A 19,533-nucleotide genomic window follows, 5' to 3' on the forward strand; every position below is an offset into this window, starting at 1 on the left:
CTACCAGAGACTATCTTCCCGAGGCTTGTAATCGGGTAAAAGTTCCCAAATTTTCATACGCCAACGTTGACGGCGTTCTTCTGTTTCCTTTTCAATTTTTAAGATTTGCGGCAAACGTCGCCAACAATCCAGGACCTTCCATTTTAAATGCCTGCAACATAAGATACAGTAATAATATATTTGTAATCAAATTTTTCCAAAAATTTTAAGCCATTCTGGTAAATGTTTTCGAAAATAGGCTTCACTTTGCAAGTTATTATCTTATTATCTTAAGAATTAATCTTGTTTCTTCTCGGTGTTGAAATCTAAGTTTTTGTTGTGAGAAATCTTACTCTACTAAAAAAATCCTTTTTGGAAACGCTTTCTACCAACTTGTAAGCTATAGATACTGGAACTTACCATTCATGATGTGAGATAGCCTGCTTCATTTTGGTATCTTCCAACAATCTGTTGTGAGTCGTATATTTCTGCCAACGATCGAACCAATGTTCCATGGCATGAAGAGCATGCCAATCGATAGCCACTAACATTTTGCCTCTCTCATCGTGCAAATAGGTGATCCATGCGAATAGGACACGCCTTTTGAGGGCGCGATTATGGCATTGGTCGGCGCGAACAATTTTCTGGCGTTGTCTGAAGGCGGCATAGCCCCGCCAGGCAAGAAAGGCATTCTTCTTGTATAAACGTCGCCGGAACTCTTCACATTTCACGAGATTTTCGCGCTTGCGTTGTAAGAGACGCTTGAAACCCTCCATGCCAATGCGACTGAGGATCAGGCGACGACCGAATTCTACAGCCTTCTTTTGGTTTTCCAAGAAACGTTGACGTTCACGTTCTTTGAGGATTTTGGCCATTTTCTCTTGGCGGCGTTTCTCTTTGAGAACCTCTATTCTCAGACGTTTGGCCTCTTCATCTTCTTGCCGCTTGGCTTCCTCCAGGGCCATTTTCGCTGCCTCACGCTCCGCCTCAGCCTGAGCTCGCCGCTGGCGTGCCTGTTCATGACGCACACTTCGCTCCATGGCTCTCTCTTGCATGTGCTGCAGGAATCGTGGTTGGAGCAAGGCTTTACCCTGCAATCTGGCCACTTCCTCGTCTTCGGCATCACGTAAACTGCCGATAAGTTGAAGGCACTTGGCTTTAGCCTTTGCCTTGGGATCACCGCAACGTATGACGGTTTTTAGCTCCTGCTTAAGATCTTCACGTGCCTCCTTGGCCTCGTCGCTGAGTTTACTAAGCTTCAGCTGCATTATCAAACGTTCCTGACGTTCCAGTTTTATGCGCTGCAAATCTATAATGTCCTGTTGGACTTTTAGCCTGTAAACCAGAGTATTACTTGGATGAAATTATGTGAAGAAATATTACTTACTTATTTTTAAACTGCTTAGCCAACTTGATGGACTCTTCTCGCTGTTCTAATGACTTTTGTGTCCCCTTTTCCACATCACTTGAAGTAATCTTGGTTTGCTTTATGGTCCTTTGTCTTTGCTTCTCCTGCCTCACTTTGTCCAGGAAGGCATTAATTTTCTGCACACGATTAGCAGCTGTCTTACCATATCGACATCCTTGCTGATCACTCTCAATCTTTTCTAGAGTTGTATAGTGTATCCATCTTAGGAAATATTTACGCAACAAAACCAAGTCGGTTTCGGCTCTGGCCTGGAAGAGTTGATCAATAATGCGATGCTTCTCATGGGCTGGCTCTAGCATAGCTTCTGCTTCATCATCATCATCACTGGAGGGTGGAGCCAATTCTGGTTCTTTTAGCTTTACCACCACTTTGGGTACATCTATGCGGCGTATAAGCAAAGGTTCCGGATCGTTTTCTACATGAGATTTCTCTTCCGGTTTGGTTATGGCTATGGGTGTGGGTGTCTTCTTTGCTGGCAACTGAAACTGGACATGTTTTGTGACTATATCCTTGTCTACTTGTTCTTTTTGCTCTTCAGCCGCCTCCATTTGGAGTTCATACAAGGCCTCTTCGGCTAGATCTGATATAACCGAATCTATGCCATCGCTGGTATTGGAGCATGTTGAAGACTCTCTTTGTAATTGTGGTGTAGATGAGTCCCTTTGTAGTTGCTGTTGCTCCTGCATCTCTTCCTCATGGCGTATGGTGCGCATGTGAAGCATTTGACGCTCGGCAGCGGCTCGCATAGGCCTAAAGAACTCCTCAGTGGGGGTCAATGGGCTTGGTGTGCGACATAGCTCCAATTTGGCCTTATTCTCATCCACTTGCAATTGCTTGCTAAACTTACGATACTCCAACAAATCCAAATCCAAATTTAAACATTGAATTTCCTCGTCCCTGAATTCATCAGCAATTTCCTTTACTTCAGCCACTTGGTCCTCGTGAACCATCCAACTATTTTCCATATCTGCCTCCTGTTCAGCTTGTTCCAAATGCCTCAGCAGACTTATCGTAGCCACCTGCTTGGATGTGGAACATATTTTTGATACTTGACCCAAAGCCACAACTGGAGTGCTATAGAAATCATCAATGTGCTGGGCTGCTGAAGCTAAACTCTGGACCAGAGGAGCATTATTTAAATTAAAGTCTGGTTTAGTTGGACGCACTTGTATTCCTTTTTTATCCTTGGGATGCTGTCGGGCCAGTTGTTGACGAAATTTTTCCAATTGATTGTCAATATAACGCTTCTCCACCTCCAAATTATGAGCCTTTGTCGTTTCCAGACTATTGCCATGTGCCATGGTGGCCAATGGCAACTTATGGGGTATTTGCTGAAACTATATACACAAAAAAATTCTCTAAAAGATTGCTTTATCTTCACCACTAAAAAACTCTCACCATTTTATGCCGCATATCCATTATAACACTAGGATTCAGATGCTTGGGCCTATCACCTTCAATAAGGCGACGTTCCTCATGTTTTCCCACACAGTCCAATTCAATAAAACGACGTACTGCATCCGTCTTGAGAGCCAAAGGATTGGCATTCAAATAACGTTTTCGTATGCGATCCCATCGTGTATCTTTATTGCATTTCTCACGACGTTTCTGATGCGACATTGTTGAAATTTATATAGTTTTTTTTTTTTTTAATTTTTTATTTTACTCTTCTATAATGACAGTTTCAAGAAAATTCGTTAGAAGGCTAGAAGGGATGATGGAAAGTAAATAAATGTTGAATGTGTTGCCCAGACAACCAGGTTGCCGGCTATTAAAACGTTAAAAGGAACTTCGCAACGAAGGACCCACTGATTAGAGACATTGAAATAAGAGTATATCTGACATAATATATTATAATTGTTTAACTGTGTATATTATAGCTGTAAATATAATTTTCGAAGTAAAACAACAATAGAAATCACAGATTAACAAATATTTTATTCTTGTAGCAAGTGATAAAAGAAATTATATAATTCACAAACATTAAGATCATAAATTGATCTAGAAAATGTTCTCAGCCATTTTGCTAGATTAAGAATTTATAAAATTCCACTAGTTTGGAATATAAAAGAGATAAAACAAGTTAAAAATTCATCATTCGGGGAGTCTTCCTCTTTAACTCTTTTATGATTGAGATACTTCAGATTTCTAAAAATAATTCTCTTATGTGAGGTCGAATCCTAAGAAACTTGAAGGGTCTTTCCCACTTTTTTGATCGATCGTTTCTATGACACCAGATGCAAAAATCTTTAAATTTAAGAAATAGCTTAACTCAGAATCTTCCAGATTGCCTTCAAGAAATGGGAGAATGAGGGTATTTTAATTATTTTTTTTCTTTCTAGTTTTCTACGAATAAGTTTTAAAACTTTCTGTGTGTATTTATGTGGAAGAGAAATATAAAGATTAAAGCTTTCTTCAAATATAATTTAGTGATTTGAAATTACTTTTTAATCCAATATTTCCTTATAGAAATTGTATAGTTTTTCCCAAATCGGTTTAATTTAAGAAAAATAAAGATTTCAAATTGTTTATACCAGTTAATTTATAGAAATTTTTGAAACCAATCTCTCTGGATCTCTGGATTTTAAATACATTTTCCAGTTTTATACTTTAAAATCCAATCTAGACTAAGGGCAAGTATTTGAAATCCAAACCTAATTTTGAGTGGAAACTCAGATTAAACGGGGAGATGCAAAAAATACGCCTCCTACCACAATCTCATAAATGACCTCGGTCATCTGTGATATCCTTGTCCTTTAAAAAAATAACATTTATAAATAAGAAATAAATTAAACGTATTTCCTTTAGTTGTTCTTGTTTGTTGAAGCGCAGCTTTTTTTAATTAAATTTTTAAAAAAGAATATGTGTTTTTATATAAATGCCATAGAAATATTTGTTTTTGAGTCATTTTGATAAGTTAACATTATTAAGAGAACATCGCAAGCTTAATTAAGCATTCATTCTAGACTATAAGGAATTTAAGCAGCTGCTGGATCCTTTTTGCCTTTGTCCTTTTTGCCCTTTTGTTTTTCAGCTGCTGCCGCCAGCTCGAGATCAATAGGAGCTGGCTTAACGAATGGAATCTCATCTTGATACTTGGCCGGCATGTATTTCTTTAGGGGTTCCGGGACTTTGATACCCGTTTCTGTTTGATGTGTCTCCAGGATGGCACAAATCACACGAGTGGCTGCACATAAAGTAGCATTCAACATGTGAACATAGTCGACGGATGCATTCATCTTTTTGGTTTGGCCATAGCGCACAAGGAGACGACGTGCTTGGTAGTCTAGACAATTGGAGCAGGAGACAAGTTCACGATAGGCAGCGCTGCCACCGAACCAGGCTTCCAAATCAAGTTTCTTGGATGCAGCATGATTGAGGGCACCAGAGACAATGTTCACCACACGATATGGAATGCCCAGAGATTGACAAAATTGCTCGGCATTGCCAATCATCTCATCCATCATTTCCCAGGATTTGTTGTCATGCGGTGATGTCAACACAAACTGTTCCACTTTTTCAAACTGATGGACACGGAAAATGCCGCGTGTATCGCGTCCATGAGAACCAACCTCTTGCCGGAAGCATGTGGACAAACCGGCATATTTAATGGGTAGCGAAGCCTCTGGCAGCCATTCATCCCTATGATAGGCGGCAATCGGTTGCTCTGAGGTGGCAATCAAATATTTCTCATCAGTGCCAGCCTCCTCAGCTTTTTCGCTACCCTTGCCCACCACTTTGTAGAGTTCTTCATCGAATTGCGACAGTTGAGCTACCTCTTGCATCACTTCTTTGCGCATAAAGAACGGCGTGTACAGGGGTACATAGTCCTTGGCATAGAGCAAATGGAGGGAATGCTGTATTAACGCCTGTTCAAGAAACACAGCTGGTCCTGTCAAGAAATATCCACGTCCCCCAGATACCACAGCTCCCTTCTCACTGTTCATGCCATCGATCATAACAATCAGATCTACATGAGAGTATTTGCCTCGTTTCTCGCAATCTCCATAGGTGCGTTCCACTTTATTTTCATCTTCATCATTCGAAACAGGGACCGATTCATGCAGGTGATTTCCCACCTCCCGTAGAGCTGTATTCCTGGTCTGCTCTGCCACTTCCAAGGATTTTTGATTATCCACCATGGCATTATCGATGACGATGCGCAGCTGTTTAATCTGACTCACGGTCAGAGGTTGCAATGTTTCGGCAACAATTTCCGTAAGATTTTCGCATAGAGCAGCTGGCAACTCTTCGCTCATGGCTCCCACTGGTTCCTTTTTCTTCATCTTTTCCCCAATAACCTTGCTGCAGACATTTTTCACCTTATTAAGATTGTCGGCACGATGGCGACATTGTCGCCATTCCGAATCTTTCGAGATGACCGTCTCCACGAGAGCGACATCTTTGAAACGTTTCTTTTGATTATCACGTACAGCATCGGGATTAAATCCCTTGTCGCTGCGAAATAGATCCAAATCCAATACCATTTTTAGCTAGTTAATTGGGTGGTCCTTCAATTTAGTCGGCGTTTTACACAACGTGGCGAAGGTTTTGCGTCAGTCGAGTGTTTTCTAGTGTTGCCAAGGTACTGAAAATAACAATAGCAATGAAAGTCATTTTTGGCATTTTTTTAGCCATTAAATTATTGAAAAAGTCACATTTCTGATAGCAAACATGTATAAAACAAGCAAAGGGAAAATATTATGCCACTTTATTTTCCACTTGAAGAATGTTGGTTGTTGCTGGGTTTTATTGGAGTTAAGATAGTTTAAATTAAGCCAGCAAGCTAGCTTTATTAAGTTAATTATTTAATAATGGTGACAACTCTGTTAACTCCACAGCTGTTTAAAAATATTTCCAATTGGCATTAAATTTAAAAAACTTGCAAAAATTGCCAAACACCGGTTTTCTATTATTTCGCCTGTCATGGGCTTTATAGAGCAAGAAATCACCGATTTTCGGGACAAGTGCGAACAACAAATCCCGCACACAAAAATTATTGCCTGTTCCCCCTCCCTTTTAAGAGTCGACATCTATCCAGAGAGGCAAAATCGGTCCATGACCGTTTGCCTACGTTTTCCGGAAAACTATCCGGAAACTTCTACAATTCTTGTGGAGCTGAAGAGCCGTGTGTACTCCGATAAATTATTGACAGAGCTAACACGACTAATTGATGAATATTTGAAGGAGCATATGGGCAAGCAACAATCTTTTTTGGTTCTTGCCTTCACCCAACAATATCTAACAGACAATCCTTTGTGTGTGTGCCTGGATGAGATAAAACAATTACGTATGGATATTAAGGCACAAGAAACCCTTTCGAAGTCACCGCAGCAGCACACTGAGAGCAGTCAACTAAAATTAAGGCAAAAGAATAGCAGTGTCGAACTTACGGCACGAGGTGGCGCCTATATATACCGGATCATAGCCACTGTGCGCGATGATTATCCCATGCAAAGTGTGGAATTAAAATGTCAAGACTCCAATTTACCGGTCACACTAGTGCGCTATTTAAACGGGCAATCACGGGAGATAGCACGCAAATGTGTAGAGCCACCGCTGCGTCTCACCAAAGATGAGTTGGCCAATTTTCGTCCCATTAGATCATTGCATCGCTCATTGAAATTTTGCCTAGAAGCCACTCATGATTTTCATTTAGAACTATGCCCCATTTGTGATAATCCTGTTTTACCTAAAGATCCCAAAGATATGGTTACGGATGATAACTCCGATGCATATATAGAGCGCGTGTATTGTGGCCATTTGTTTCATCAGGCCTGCCTGAAGCTATATCTATCGGAGCCGCCATTTCCCAAAGGTGGCAAATTGTGTCCGGCCAAACGACGACATCCACGCTCCGATGCTCAGTCTTATATGGGCAAGAAGAAGGAAACAACAGCAGGAGCAGCAGGCACATCTGCCAAATTGTTGGATAATCAAAATGTTTGTGGCATTAAATTGACCCACGATCGTTGGGTAATCAGTGTCAAGACAGCCGAAGCACGCTGGGCACAGAAACAGGCTCGTCAACGTGAACTGGAAGAAGTTATCGACTTTTTACAATAGACAAAAAAATGTAATTCGTCATATAAATATATTTTTATACTTTTGTGATGTTTATGCGAATAAGTAAGAAATAAATCAATTGTTTAAATGCCTAAAGGAAAAACTATATATGTAAATGAAATAAATAAATAATGAATTAAAAAAATTAATGATTTCATTGCCAACCACTTAAAGTTGCGCAACATTCAATTTGTTTCTTAAATGAATAAATATGAGTATAAATTTTGGTAGGACTAGGTTAGACTTTTCGATTTGTTCAAAAATGCAATAAATTAAACTCGGCAGAGTCTTTGTTGCAGTGCAAGAGTATTGAACCTTAATCTTACTTGTATGGAACAAGGATAGAACTACATCCTTTGAAATTCATTAGTTCGACATTCTTAATTTGGTCTTGGGATAGCTGACTTAAAGCTACTAACTAATTAAATCTCTATTTGTATATACTAATCTGACATTCTCACTCTCAATGGAAGCCAAGGTTATGCCAACCTTCAAAAATCTGTGACTATTTCATCATCCTCATACCGTTTAATAGGATCCCCTTTAATCAGCGATGTAATGAGACTGAAAAGCAAAGGATTTTCTTTAAATGAAGCAAAAGCAAACCAAGGGTAATTTCTCTAACTTACCAATACAATCCTACAAAGAACATAATGAAATAGTAACCCAAATAAATCATACAATTTCTTAAATGAACTTTCAATAGACCACGGCTATGTATATCCACGGGATCATAGACACCAAGGCTATCTCTACGCTGACGATGTAGCTCATAGTAGAGCCACAAAACCATGGGCAAATTGAGCAGGAACATTATCCAATGGCCCCCTAAAAGTAGAAGCACACATAGCAAAGCATGTGAGCCAAATTTAGGTATAACCCAAAAATTCAAGCGACGACAGCATTCCTGAGCATTTAAATAGTCACACTCTAGATCGGCGAGGGTTAAAACCTATGAAAACAACAACTCAAGTTAATTAAATGTCTCAGCTACTACCAAATAGAACTTACATAGTAAATTAATAATAGCAAAATAGCTCCATATATCAGCAATGTGATACAGAAGGTGGCAGTTTCGGGTAAAAACATTATTGCACTTCAGCGTGTTAAATTCAAAAGCTTTACTAATACTTTAAAATTGGACTGTTATTTACAACATTTTGCAAATTGTTTTTAATTGAATACAAAGTGTTGCCACCTTTTATCATATAATGATGCTTCGTTTAGCTAGTGTTAAAACTATTTTGGCTATCTATCTAGCTTGTATATTAAAATCCCACTGAAAATTATCTTATTTATTTAAATAATAAAAAAAACATCAGTTTTGAACTATTTTTTTTTATCAAACAAAGCATAAAAAATATTTAAAGCATTAAAGTATAAAATAGTTAGCTAACTATTTAAAAAAGCTAAATGCAACCCGTTACAAGTAACGATTACCATCAAAACTTGCACATCTCTAATCCCAACGTTGTTTATATTTGTTATTTTTTAGCTTCATAAAGAATGGGTGGCAAAAGCTATTTTTGTGATTATTGTTGTTGTTTTATGAAAAATGATATTAATGTGCGTAAATTGCACAACGCTGGCATGCTGCATACAGCAGCCAAGGTGACCTACATGCGAAGATTTGAAAGTAAGGGACTTCCCACAAATCAAATGCATATATGTACATATGTATGTATGTACATACATTAAACATTTCTTAATCTTCCAGATCCCGCACAAATTTTAAAAAAGGAACACCTTAAGAAGCCCTGCAGACGATTTTTTAGTGGCTATTGCCAATTTCAGTTATTCTGTAATTATGGACATTATAGTCCTGAAGACATAAAGCGACTGGAAAAAATAGGCAAGTTGGAAAATGATTATAAGAACAATTTCCAAATTTATTGTTTATATCGTTACAGTGGGTCAGCAAAAAAAAGGTCGTCGTGAAAAGAAAGGTAACAAACGATCTAAAAAAGGTCAAAATAGGAAAACACCTCCCTCAATGCAGCCCATCGATATAAACAAGTTAAAAGGATTCAATAAAAATTTGGATTGGGGTTAAATCAACAATCAAAAAAAGTATATTTTATTTACAAATTAAATATTATTAAAAATTCCTAGACAATTACGATTCCCACCAAATATTCAATTGTTTAACAAAACAAAACTTTTGCAATCTAACATATGGAGGAATACCCTAACTACTTGATGGATGAGCATTATTTAAAATGTTTGTAACTTTATCCATAATGCGCCCAATTTTCAGACTGATACGCAAACTCCGTGTGTATTCATAGTGAAATGATTTTGGTGAATTACCGCTTAAATTCTCCTCTTCGGGATCAGCCAAATGCGCGAGCAGGAAATAGCAAAGATGCTCTATAAAAGAAAAATCGTTTATTAAAAGCGTTATTATGATAATATATATTCAAAAACCTACCAAATTCCCCTTCGATTGCATAGAAAAGTGGAGGATTACCCGCCCGAGATTCGCTGGCATTGACTACCTCTCTTTTTAAGCGACTACGTTTTAGTTTCTCCTGATACAATTCCAAACGATCGCAGGCATTTTCATAGTATTTTGAAAACATTTTCAACTCATTCTGACTTTCATTTATTTCCTCAGTCGGCCTATCATACACAACATTCGATTCTCTTCTGTCGATGCTATCCAAGATGACTTCAGCAACTTTATATTGATTATGCCGTACAGCAATATGAAATGCCGTGTAGCCATCATCATTTACTTGCAGCAATAGATTCAAGTCAATTTTCTCCATTAACGCTTTCAGTGATTTCAATTGTATATTATTAATTACGGCCAAATGAAGAGCCGTATTTGAATTTTCATATATGTGATTGGCCAAAATACCAGCATTTAAAATAATTTCCATTATTTTTGGATCACTATCGCTTTGTATGGCCAATTGCAGGCAATCTTCATCGTCGTCAGTAAGTAATTGATTTAAATCTGTGTTCTTAAATTTTAACCAGACATATGCCTGACGTCTAACGATCTGAATATCATTCAATATAATGGCATCGTGTATGGGTCTGAAAAAAAATAAAAAACAAAAACAATTAGCAAAACAACCTTGATTATGTTTACCAAAGAGTTTTATCTTTAAAATCAGCAAATAATGTTTATCGCAGATAAAATTTATTACGCTCTACACTAAAAAGGTTTCATGATCGGGTAAATCCGAAATGTTCTTTTTTGTCGAAATAATGAAAATGAAAGCTACTGAAAGTGATAAAGGGGAAAAACAGAAAATGTGAAAATTGTGTAACTTACAACAATCCTTCTTCGGATTTAGTTGCAGCTTTTAAATATTCCTTGGCCATAGTTTGTAGTATATTCATAGTTGTGTCTGTTTGAATATAATTATCAACAACATTTGACAAACTATTTAAATTAATATTCTCAAACGACAAGTCCGGACTAGACGAGCAGCTGCTAGTCACAGGTTTTCTTAAAATCTGTGAAAATAATTAAAAATAAATATCATTGCCTATGGAATACAAGAAATATTAATATTTACAGGGGAAGGTGTGGTATTTAATTTCTTCCTTTTTGTCACGGGCGTCAATTGCTTATCTTCACGCTCCTGTAATGCCATTTCAGCAGAGGATCTTTTGACTACTTTGGGAACGCATGTATTGCGTTTTCTTCCACGTTTTTTTGGAATCTTTCCTGTTGCCGTTGTGGCGGAAACTTTGTTAGGAGACGTCTGTGCTTGCGCCATCCCGCTGTCACTCGATATGGATGATTTTCTCAAGGTTGTTTCAGTTTTAAGTTCAATATTAACTGGAAACTCAGTTTTATTGGATACTGGTGGTAAATTGCTGGTAACGGGTTCTGTTTTGGGAAATTCTGTGTAATCCGTTTGTGTTGACACATTTACTTTCACTGCAGCTGTTGTTGTTGATGACGACGGCGAACCACAGGAACACGACTTATTTTGATTAGAGATAACGTTTGTCTTATCAGCACCATTACTCGCACTACTAGACACTCCCACACTGTTGATCGCGTCAATTACTCGCTGATGTAGTTGCTTGTCAGGTATTAGCATTAAACTTTTAAAAATGTCCTCGAAAACAGCTTGATAGCATTTACGTTGCGTATACGTATTTGTCACGACCGATGTACTATTGGTCTTTGATATCACTCGAACAACAGGCACGGTCACAACCTTTTTGACATTATTACGCTTGTATTTCTTGTATCACCTCCCCCACCACAAACATTGTTGGCAGTACTGCTATTCACAACAACACTTCCCCTAATAGACGTTGGTAAACGTTCTATTTGCTGGGTTTTATTTAATAATACTTTTTTCATGGTTGTCAAGCACTTTAATAACGATCCCAAAATTTAAGGGGAAGTTCTCTTTTTATTTTGTCTACACATTGGCAAAAAATGGTTATTCCCCAACACGCTGATGTATAGTGGGCAAATATCAGAGGTGTGTGCCTAATCTATCGTTATCAACAGCGCTGCCAGATGTCAAATCGACTTTTTCGATATTCTGAAGGTGACCAAAAAAAAAAAAAGCTAAAAATATACCAACAGCTAAAAATCTAAGAATTCAAATAATTTAAAACATAAACAATAAAATTTAAAATAAAGAATTTCACATTTTGAAGTCTGAAGTTTTAATTCACTTTGTGATTTACAAAACTAAAACTTACATGAATATTAAGGTAACATTAATAATGATTATAATATAAATAGAAGTTGTTTGCAAATGCCAGACATTTCTTTGGTGGATAATAGAATTTCTGTGCATAGCGATTGCAGTTACATGACATTATTTATTTTTAATTAATTTAATAAGCAAATACATATCTGTAGATGTTTTCATATTCAAATTTATAAATTTTTGTATTTGATTAATTAGGGAAAGTTAAATTCAATTTGATGCTGCTCATGTTGTAATGTCATCTAAGGGTAATCGAATAAGTGTTTCTGAGAATGATGCCACTACCAGCTGTTTTTTTATCTGGCCACTTCGTTTACTTAGCAGGCCAGGATTTGGTATTGTTTATGTCAACTTCTTCACAAAGTTAGTAGTAAGAGAAAAAAAAACGAATATTTTTAAATTTGTAAATATCAGAAGGGTTTTGAAATTCTTTGCTTTTCCACAGAACGTCTAAGATGGACTTCCGGTATGGACGTAGCTATTCAGGCAGCAGCAGCAACAACAGTCAATATCGACGCTATAGTCGCTCCCGTTCACGTTCCCGGTAAGTAACCGGTATGACTAGAATTAATTAGTAACTTAATGGCCAATTCTTTATTTGTGCGTAGTGAACGCAATCGGCGTCGTCATTCGCGTTCCCCATTGCATTTTCGACACGATGTCGGCTCAGATCAGGACTTGTATCGAGATCTGAATGATGATGATTACAAGAGGGAAGGTAGCTATAATTCGCGCAATCACTATGAGCATCGGCAACATCGTCGGGACGATAATTATAATCGTCGGGACGATAATTCAAATCGCCGTGAAGATAATTCAAATCGCCGTGAAGATATTCATGAGAATGAGCGCGATTCACGTTTCAAAAACTATGACCGGCAGGCACGTGAACGAAATATGGATAATGACAGATGCAATGATCGCAGCAGGTAATGTAAAGGTGTCATGCTACGGTATATTCCATACTTAGTTCTTATCCTTTTTAGTCGCAGCGGGGAAAACACAATGAATAACAACAAATTCGATCGACGTGAGGATCGCAATGATCGAAAGGTTCAAAATCATAATGCGGATCGGGAAAATGAACGAGGATACCAACAGAATAGAAAACGTCGTTTTTCTGAAGAGGCCACCAGTAACACAATTGTAATATTTGATTTGTCTCCAGACTGTACAAAGGAATTGGCAAGTAACAAACACTCCCAGCATAACAAGATTAATTTCCTAAAGTAATATATATTTATTGTTTCTTTTTTAGCTTTCGGATAGGATACGGCAAGTGAATTTGGAGCCAATTCATATAAGTAGAAAAAAAATTGCAGGTGTGTTTTAATGAATGTTATTTGATATTAGCAAACACAAAAAACCTTATTTCTATTTATGATTCACCAAGGTTCATCACGGGAAATCGCATTCATTGACTTTAGTCTTCTTGAGGAAGCCAAACAATGGATGGATATAAACCAGGTATCTTAAGTTGAACCAAATTTGAAGTAAAAATTTAAGCTTAAGACTTTTTATTGACCTTATTTCTATGTCATTAGGGGAGATTTCAAGTTGGTGAACATCGTTATATCATGGATTATGGACACAAAAGAAATACAGATTGGCGTTGTATAAAGGTTGGTAAATGACAACGCCGTGGCAAGAAATTGTAATCGAAATGTAACGAAATTATGTTGCCTAAAATGCTAAGGAACTATTTTCCTATTGTCTATACCATGAATAGTTAAATTTAATATTAATTAAGTTGATGGTTCAATGGTATCATCGGCTAACAAACGAGTCAATTTCGGTGCATTTTTCTGCCATAAAACTATATTTAATTGCTTTATTAACAAATTAAAATTTTTCAGTGTGGTGGAAATAATTTCAAAAGTCGTATCAATTGTTACATGTGCAAGGCTCCACGTATTGAATCTGAAAATGGGGCAAATGATGGTCTTGATGAAGTCACCTACATTATATCGAAAAGTATATACAAAAAACAAAAACTAACAACAACTCACAACAATTCTTGCTGTGTATTGTGTTTTGTTTTGTGTGTGTGTGTGTGTGTTTGTGTGTATTGAGAAAAACAAAATTTTCTGATTGAGACGCTTTCCCCATCCCCTCAATCACCAGAGATAATGCTACGCAATTTGGATGCTTTGACCAATGAGGAAGGAGTTCTGACAGCCCTGCAGCATGCGATACCTGATTTGGCCAAGACTGTTAGCAAACTGGAGATTAGTCGTGATAAACTGACCCAAACATCACGTGGCATATGTTATCTTCACTTTGAGACTTTGATCGAGTCCATGAATGTGCATAATGGACTGACAGCACTAGATCCGCCCCTGACTATAGATGAAAAAGCCGGTGAGTGGAAGTGGTGGCGGATTGACTGAAGGATTGTGTATTCGGATGTTTACCAAGAGAACGATGAGCATTGGACAATTTGCAGATTGCTTTAACTTTAATTATGATTTTCCCCTTAGTTACTATTAACTATTGTATGGAACCAGAGGATCGTCCAGTTGTTTCCAAGGATAATAGATCTAATTTTAGATCTCAAATGGGAGTACCCACATCGGTTAATGGTGGCACGCATACTCTGGCTGATGTACCCCAATTGGCGGAATACAGTGCCTCTCTATATGCCTCAAATCCGGAGGAAAAAGTGCAATATCTACAATATTATACAGATTACTATACCGCGGAGATAACTAAAGGCATTCGCCTTGGCTCACAGTTGACGGAGGCCAATTCGGGAGCCGCTGTGGCCTTGGAAGCCATACAACGTAAGCAACAAAAGACATTGGGAGCACCCAAGGGCAATGACGGCAAGACGTATCGTAAGTGTTTTTGATTTTGGTCCTGGAAATGAGTATTCATAACAAATTTTTTTATTTGATAGCTCCCCCGAATATTGCCTGCTATCAGTATGATGAAACATCGGGTTATTATTATGATCCAAGTACAGGACTATACTACGATGCCCATTCCCAATATTATTATAACAATGAGACGGGAGCTTATTTATATTGGGATCAGAGTCGTAGTACATATTTGTTGGCTGCTCCTAACGCCACAGGGACAGGCCAGGTGCCAACTCAACCAGAGGCTAAGGAGGAAACTAGTAAATCTGAGAAAGAAGCCAATGGTAAACCCGATAAGGTTAAAGTTGCCAAAATGATAGTGAAAGATATGGAAAAATGGGCAAAACATTTGAATCAAAAAAAGGATTACACTGTGGTGGCTACCCCACAGCCTATATTAAGTGGCTCATCAGCTAAAGTCGAAGTGCCCAGCACATCCCGTGTAATGGCATCACAAAGTAGTAATAGTAGTATTGCCTATGCCGATGTCGGTTTCTCTATAATGGAGAAAAAGGAACGAGTTCCTAGCAGCAGCTTCACTGCCATAAATAAGCTGGTCAATAATTATGGAAATGGTTCAGAGTCGGAGGAGGATCAAGGAGCAGTAAGTCAATCTGCATCAGTGGATGCAAACGACAAGGCCAGTGGTGGTTCTGATGAAAAGGACTTGGTGGACTTTGAGAAACTAACCTGCCTGCTTTGCAAACGTGCCTTTCTGTCCTTGGAGACTCTTCAAAAGCATTTAAAATTATCGAATTTACACAAAGATAATTTAGCGAAAATTAAACAGAACTCTGAAGCTGAAGACGGTTCAAATGGCGGTCAATCGTAAGTGGTTTTTACTTAAAAATTTTAGAATTCTAGTTGAATTTATGTTCTTTAGTTATCGTGATCGCGCCAAGGAGCGACGTCTCAAATATGGAGAGAGTGATCCACCGCCTTCTAATCGCAATCGTGAGATTTTCCAACGCGAAATGACAAATCTACAAAATAAGCGAAAAGAAAAGGAGGCGGAACCGGAAACGGCAATTGCATCCAGTAATGTGGGAAGTCGACTGTTGCAGAAAATGGGTTGGTCTGAGGGTCAGGGTTTAGGTCGTAAGAATCAAGGACGCACACATATTGTTGAGGTAATTTGGAGACGGTGAACTAAAATGAATTTAATCTAATGAATTTTGTTTACAGGCTTCAGACAGAAGATCTGAGAATTTGGGTCTAGGCAATAAAGTGAGCGGCTTGCGACGAGATGACGATTACAATACTTATGTGAAACGTATGATGAAGCAACGTTACAAGAATGCTTAAGGATCTTTGCTTTACTTTTTTATTGAATTTAACTTTCATTTGTTTTTTAAGATCATGGAAATGCTTACCTCAAGAGCTCAATTAAACTAGGGACAATTAATTTACAAAATGTATAAAATAAAACTCATTATAGAATGCCAGTGTAACCATTATTAAAAGTTTTGTTTCTGAAAGTAAAATAATTCAAATTAGCGGCAAATTCAAAATGTATCGATTTCACAAAACATCGATACTAAATGCTATCGAAAATTTGCATGGCGCAATGTGGAAAACCTCGCGATTCACAACACTGGCAAAAACGTGCAGGCCGGCAAAATTAATTTATCAAATGAGTCCTAGTAATTTACCCCCTTTGACTTATAAAGTGGTCGCCGAATGTTCTGTGACAAAGGCCAGAGCTGGCCTTATGAGCCTGAGGTAAGACAGTGTAATTTTTTTATTTATTCTTTCACCAACTTCACGCGTTTGCACCTCAGGCACAGCGATGTCAACACACCTGTGTTTATGCCTGTGGGTACACAGGGAACTATGAAGGGTTTGCTGCCGGATCAATTGATTGAGTTGAACTGCCAAATACTCCTAGGGAACACATACCATTTGGGTTTAAGGCCTGGCATTGAGACTCTTCGTAAGGCTGGTGGCCTACATAAATTCATGGGCTGGCCCCGTGCGATATTGACAGATTCAGGAGGCTTTCAAATGGTCTCTCTACTGCAGTTAGCCGAAATTGATGAGAAGGGTGTGAATTTTAGATCACCTTTCGATAATAGTGAGTGCATGCTGACACCAGAGCATTCTATTCAAATACAGAATGCCATCGGAGCGGATATCATGATGCAATTGGATGACGTGGTGAAGACAACAACAACTGGACCCCGTGTCGAGGAGGCTATGGAGCGTACTATTCGTTGGGTGGATCGTTGTATTGAAGCCCATGCTCGCGATGATGACCAGTCGCTATTTCCCATTGTTCAAGGTGGTCTGGATATTCCGCTGCGACATCGTTGCGTATCCGCTCTAATGGAACGTAATGTTCGAGGATTTGCCGTGGGCGGCTTAAGTGGTGGAGAGAGTAAACATGATTTCTGGCGCATGGTTCATGTCTGTACAGATCGTTTGCCACGCGACAAGCCCCGGTATCTAATGGGTGTTGGCTTTGCCGCCGATTTGGTGGTCTGTGTTGCCTTGGGCATTGACATGTTTGATTGCGTCTTTCCCACACGAACTGCCAGATTTGGTTGTGCCCTTGTCGACAGTGGTCAATTGAATTTAAAGCAACAAAAGTATAAAAACGATATGGAAGTGATTGATAAAGATTGCGTTTGCAGTACCTGCAAACGATATTCCAGATCTTATCTACATCATATTGCCACCAATGAGTGTGTGTCCAGTTCCTTACTTAGCATTCATAATGTAGCCTATCAGCTGCGCCTAATGAAAACAATGCGAGAAGCAATACAACGCGACGAATTTCCAGAATTTGTGAAAGATTTTATGGCCCGACATTTCCAAACAGAACCGATTCCAGAATGGATACGTGAAGCTCTAGCGGCTGTTAAAATTGAATTGCCCAAAGATGATGCAACAGATGCTACAAAAGAAGCCAAAAAACGAACAACCACTAGCTAACAGACCAAATTGGACTTCAAAGAGAGCTACATTTTCATACCTTAATCGTATTTGTACTTAACTTCAATATAAATTAATTTTTAAAACTATATGAATCGGACTTTATTCCAAAATGTAAATTCACGGCATTAAATTATATTCACACATAAGTTTCAAAAAATTGCTTAAAAGACCTGTAAAAGAAATTTTATTAACGATATATAAACTACATATATCTGACATAGACTTTTTAAACAATTTTTTAATGGAAACTAATATCGCTGCTTATTGATTAGAATATTATCTTTTCGTTTGTTTTCTGTTAATCTATACTGGTTCATTATAACTCACAGACTACATTGCTGGATTGCATTATACAAGAAATAAATCACTTTACCGGAAGCTGTTGAAATTTTTAAAATTTATGACCTAGTCGGACATACAATGGATTGATAAAGGTCCACGTAAAATTTCCATTCCTTTCGTGACTTTAACATTTGCAAAGAATATACTTTTTGTATAATATGTAGCCGAAAAAAACAATCCAAGTTCTTATATGGTCTAAATTATTAACGAGCATAAACATTTCTTAAGTAACTTTTTCAAGTCCATCAATACAATAATATTTATTTGTAGCTGATTTAAATTGTTTGAATTTAATTTTTGTTTCATAAGGCCGATTTATTAACAAATTTTTATTCCATAATTGGGACAACATGTCGTATGAGTAATATGTATGGAAATTTTTGGGCTAAAACTTATGTAATGTAAAAAAAATTAGAATGTATACTGAAATTTTAGGTATTCTCCATGGTAAGGAAATAAATACACTTGGACTTATGTCTATATCTCATTATTTAAAAAGTTCTACAAAAATGTATTAATTTTTTATGCTGGGGTTCCCCCCAATATGGGTTTTATGTCTTTTAACAATTTGAATGGGGCATTTTTTTTTTTTTGAGTATTGCCGATAATATCCTTAGAATTTCATAATATTTTATAATAGTAATATATCATGCAGACTATCAATATTTCCTAGTTTTTTTTTTATAGTTTTATTGTTTAGTTTTCAAATTGCAACAAATCGCATATACCCCACACTATATACTATGACTACAGGATAACCAACAAAATAAAAAAAAAGCTCCTTTTGCTCACCTATGGGAAAAAGCTCTCTGAATGTTGTATGACGCATATGGCGAATCGATGGCGATCGCCTCGAATTCGGATCAATACATTGAATCGTTTGCAAGTTTTTACTTAATTTTTGTTGTTGTTGCTGTAAATGGGGAGAGCACGAGGTGTGTAGACTACAACAGCTGGTGTATGGTGGGGGGATTGCAAGACATGAAAAGAAAAGAACAAAAACTACTTACTTACAAAAGCCTCTCTCATTTTCTCTTGCCGCTCTCCCACTCCCACTCTGTGCCGATCTGTAGCCTCTCTGTGTAGCAAATTTGCGTTCGCTCGCACTCTACCTTGCTCTATCTCTCTCTGTCTGTCTCTTTGGTTGAATGCGTCAGAGTTTTGATCAGGCAAAATGACAGACAAGTCTCCGGGTCTCTGCTTTGCTGTTTGGTTTTGGGGT

General features: G+C 37.8%; 8 protein-coding genes across 10 annotated transcripts; 4 read left to right on the forward strand and 4 right to left on the reverse strand.

The window, feature by feature from the left end:
* Positions 1–3,068, reverse strand: LOC137581075 (calponin homology domain-containing protein DDB_G0272472). The gene is made up of 4 exons (XM_068295240.1): positions 2,807–3,068; positions 1,367–2,745; positions 400–1,314; positions 1–151 (listed from the first exon to the last, which is right to left on the reverse strand). Exons 1-4 carry the CDS (start codon positions 3,026–3,028, stop codon positions 1–3), a joined length of 2,667 nt encoding a protein of 888 aa, XP_068151341.1. The 5' UTR covers positions 3,029–3,068.
* Positions 3,069–4,206: 1,138 nt separating this feature from the next.
* Positions 4,207–5,978, reverse strand: SerRS (Seryl-tRNA synthetase). Its single transcript, XM_068294393.1, has one exon. It carries the CDS (start codon positions 5,893–5,895, stop codon positions 4,387–4,389), a length of 1,509 nt encoding a protein of 502 aa, XP_068150494.1. The 5' UTR covers positions 5,896–5,978; the 3' UTR covers positions 4,207–4,386.
* Positions 5,979–6,208: 230 nt separating this feature from the next.
* Positions 6,209–7,623, forward strand: LOC137580381 (uncharacterized). Its single transcript, XM_068294394.1, has one exon. The coding sequence runs from the start codon at positions 6,335–6,337 to the stop codon at positions 7,472–7,474; it is 1,140 nt and encodes a 379-aa protein (XP_068150495.1). The 5' UTR covers positions 6,209–6,334; the 3' UTR covers positions 7,475–7,623.
* Positions 7,489–8,659, reverse strand: cnir (cornichon-like protein). Its single transcript, XM_068294395.1, has 3 exons — positions 8,486–8,659; positions 8,104–8,426; positions 7,489–8,038 (listed from the first exon to the last, which is right to left on the reverse strand). Exons 1-3 carry the CDS (start codon positions 8,561–8,563, stop codon positions 7,966–7,968), a joined length of 474 nt encoding a protein of 157 aa, XP_068150496.1. The 5' UTR covers positions 8,564–8,659; the 3' UTR covers positions 7,489–7,965.
* On the forward strand, positions 8,430–9,607 carry LOC137580383 (zinc finger matrin-type protein 5). 2 transcript variants are annotated; one of them, XM_068294396.1, is made up of 4 exons: positions 8,430–8,457; positions 8,970–9,110; positions 9,192–9,326; positions 9,385–9,607. In XM_068294396.1, exons 2-4 carry the CDS (start codon positions 8,981–8,983, stop codon positions 9,525–9,527), a joined length of 408 nt encoding a protein of 135 aa, XP_068150497.1. In that variant the 5' UTR covers positions 8,430–8,457; positions 8,970–8,980; the 3' UTR covers positions 9,528–9,607. The 2 variants fall into 2 exon arrangements, with proteins under 2 accessions (XP_068150497.1, XP_068150498.1); XM_068294397.1 differs by lacking the exon at positions 8,430–8,457 and having other exon boundaries at positions 8,942–9,110.
* Positions 9,518–11,936, reverse strand: Charon (charon). The gene is made up of 4 exons (XM_068294392.1): positions 11,008–11,936; positions 10,761–10,945; positions 9,906–10,519; positions 9,518–9,844 (listed from the first exon to the last, which is right to left on the reverse strand). Exons 1-4 carry the CDS (start codon positions 11,539–11,541, stop codon positions 9,663–9,665), a joined length of 1,515 nt encoding a protein of 504 aa, XP_068150493.1. The 5' UTR covers positions 11,542–11,936; the 3' UTR covers positions 9,518–9,662.
* A 418-nt stretch (positions 11,937–12,354) lies between these two features.
* On the forward strand, positions 12,355–16,483 carry LOC137580414 (RNA-binding protein 5-A-like). 2 transcript variants are annotated; one of them, XM_068294436.1, is made up of 13 exons: positions 12,355–12,534; positions 12,617–12,715; positions 12,780–13,100; positions 13,164–13,356; positions 13,430–13,493; positions 13,565–13,638; positions 13,716–13,793; positions 14,028–14,145; positions 14,296–14,532; positions 14,652–15,008; positions 15,071–15,860; positions 15,916–16,162; positions 16,218–16,483. In XM_068294436.1, exons 1-13 carry the CDS (start codon positions 12,407–12,409, stop codon positions 16,335–16,337), a joined length of 2,826 nt encoding a protein of 941 aa, XP_068150537.1. In that variant the 5' UTR covers positions 12,355–12,406; the 3' UTR covers positions 16,338–16,483. The 2 variants fall into 2 exon arrangements, with proteins under 2 accessions (XP_068150537.1, XP_068150536.1); XM_068294435.1 differs by having other exon boundaries at positions 12,364–12,534; positions 13,158–13,356.
* A 124-nt stretch (positions 16,484–16,607) lies between these two features.
* Positions 16,608–18,785, forward strand: Tgt (tRNA-guanine transglycosylase). The gene is made up of 2 exons (XM_068294606.1): positions 16,608–16,754; positions 16,814–18,785. Exons 1-2 carry the CDS (start codon positions 16,666–16,668, stop codon positions 17,964–17,966), a joined length of 1,242 nt encoding a protein of 413 aa, XP_068150707.1. The 5' UTR covers positions 16,608–16,665; the 3' UTR covers positions 17,967–18,785.
* The last annotated feature ends 748 nt before the right edge of the window (positions 18,786–19,533 follow it).

The sequence above is a fragment of the Drosophila tropicalis genome, unplaced genomic scaffold, assembly GCF_018151085.1.
Source record: "Drosophila tropicalis isolate 14030-0801.00 unplaced genomic scaffold, ASM1815108v1 contig_845, whole genome shotgun sequence".
NCBI lineage: Eukaryota > Metazoa > Arthropoda > Insecta > Diptera > Drosophilidae > Drosophila > Drosophila tropicalis.